This window comes from Pygoscelis adeliae, unplaced genomic scaffold, assembly GCF_000699105.1.
Source record: "Pygoscelis adeliae isolate BGI_AS28 unplaced genomic scaffold, ASM69910v1 Scaffold179, whole genome shotgun sequence".
In the NCBI taxonomy this organism is placed as follows: Eukaryota; Metazoa; Chordata; class Aves; order Sphenisciformes; family Spheniscidae; genus Pygoscelis; species Pygoscelis adeliae.
Genome location: NW_008825612.1, coordinates 1,921,808 through 1,922,007, shown reverse-complemented (window position 1 = coordinate 1,922,007; position 200 = coordinate 1,921,808). Strand labels below are relative to the sequence as shown.

General features: G+C 49.5%; 1 protein-coding gene across 1 annotated transcript in view; it reads left to right on the top strand.

Annotated features, from left to right (window-relative positions):
* Nucleotides 1–200, top strand: part of PRKCH (protein kinase C, eta) — a gene marked incomplete at its 5' end in the record, with an annotated part of 122,916 nt that overhangs the window by 103,794 nt on the left and 18,922 nt on the right. The window contains one exon of the mRNA XM_009332751.1: nucleotides 3–26. Coding sequence (XP_009331026.1) covers nucleotides 3–26 — 24 coding nt within the window. The remainder of the gene's footprint in view (nucleotides 1–2; nucleotides 27–200) is intronic.

Here is a 200-nt window from a genome sequence, read left to right as displayed (position 1 = left end):
AGGACGCGGTGGCAATCCTCAAAGCAGTGAGTTCCTTTGGCCGTTTGCGTGTTCTCTGTCCTGGCTTTCTTCGGCCCAAATCTAGCAAAAGAAGACAGGGCTGGGGTATGGGCACTCAGAAATTGCGGTTACCCTGACCCTGACCCTTTTCTTATCTTGGATTGAAGGGTAAACACAAAAAAAACCATCCTGCCACACTT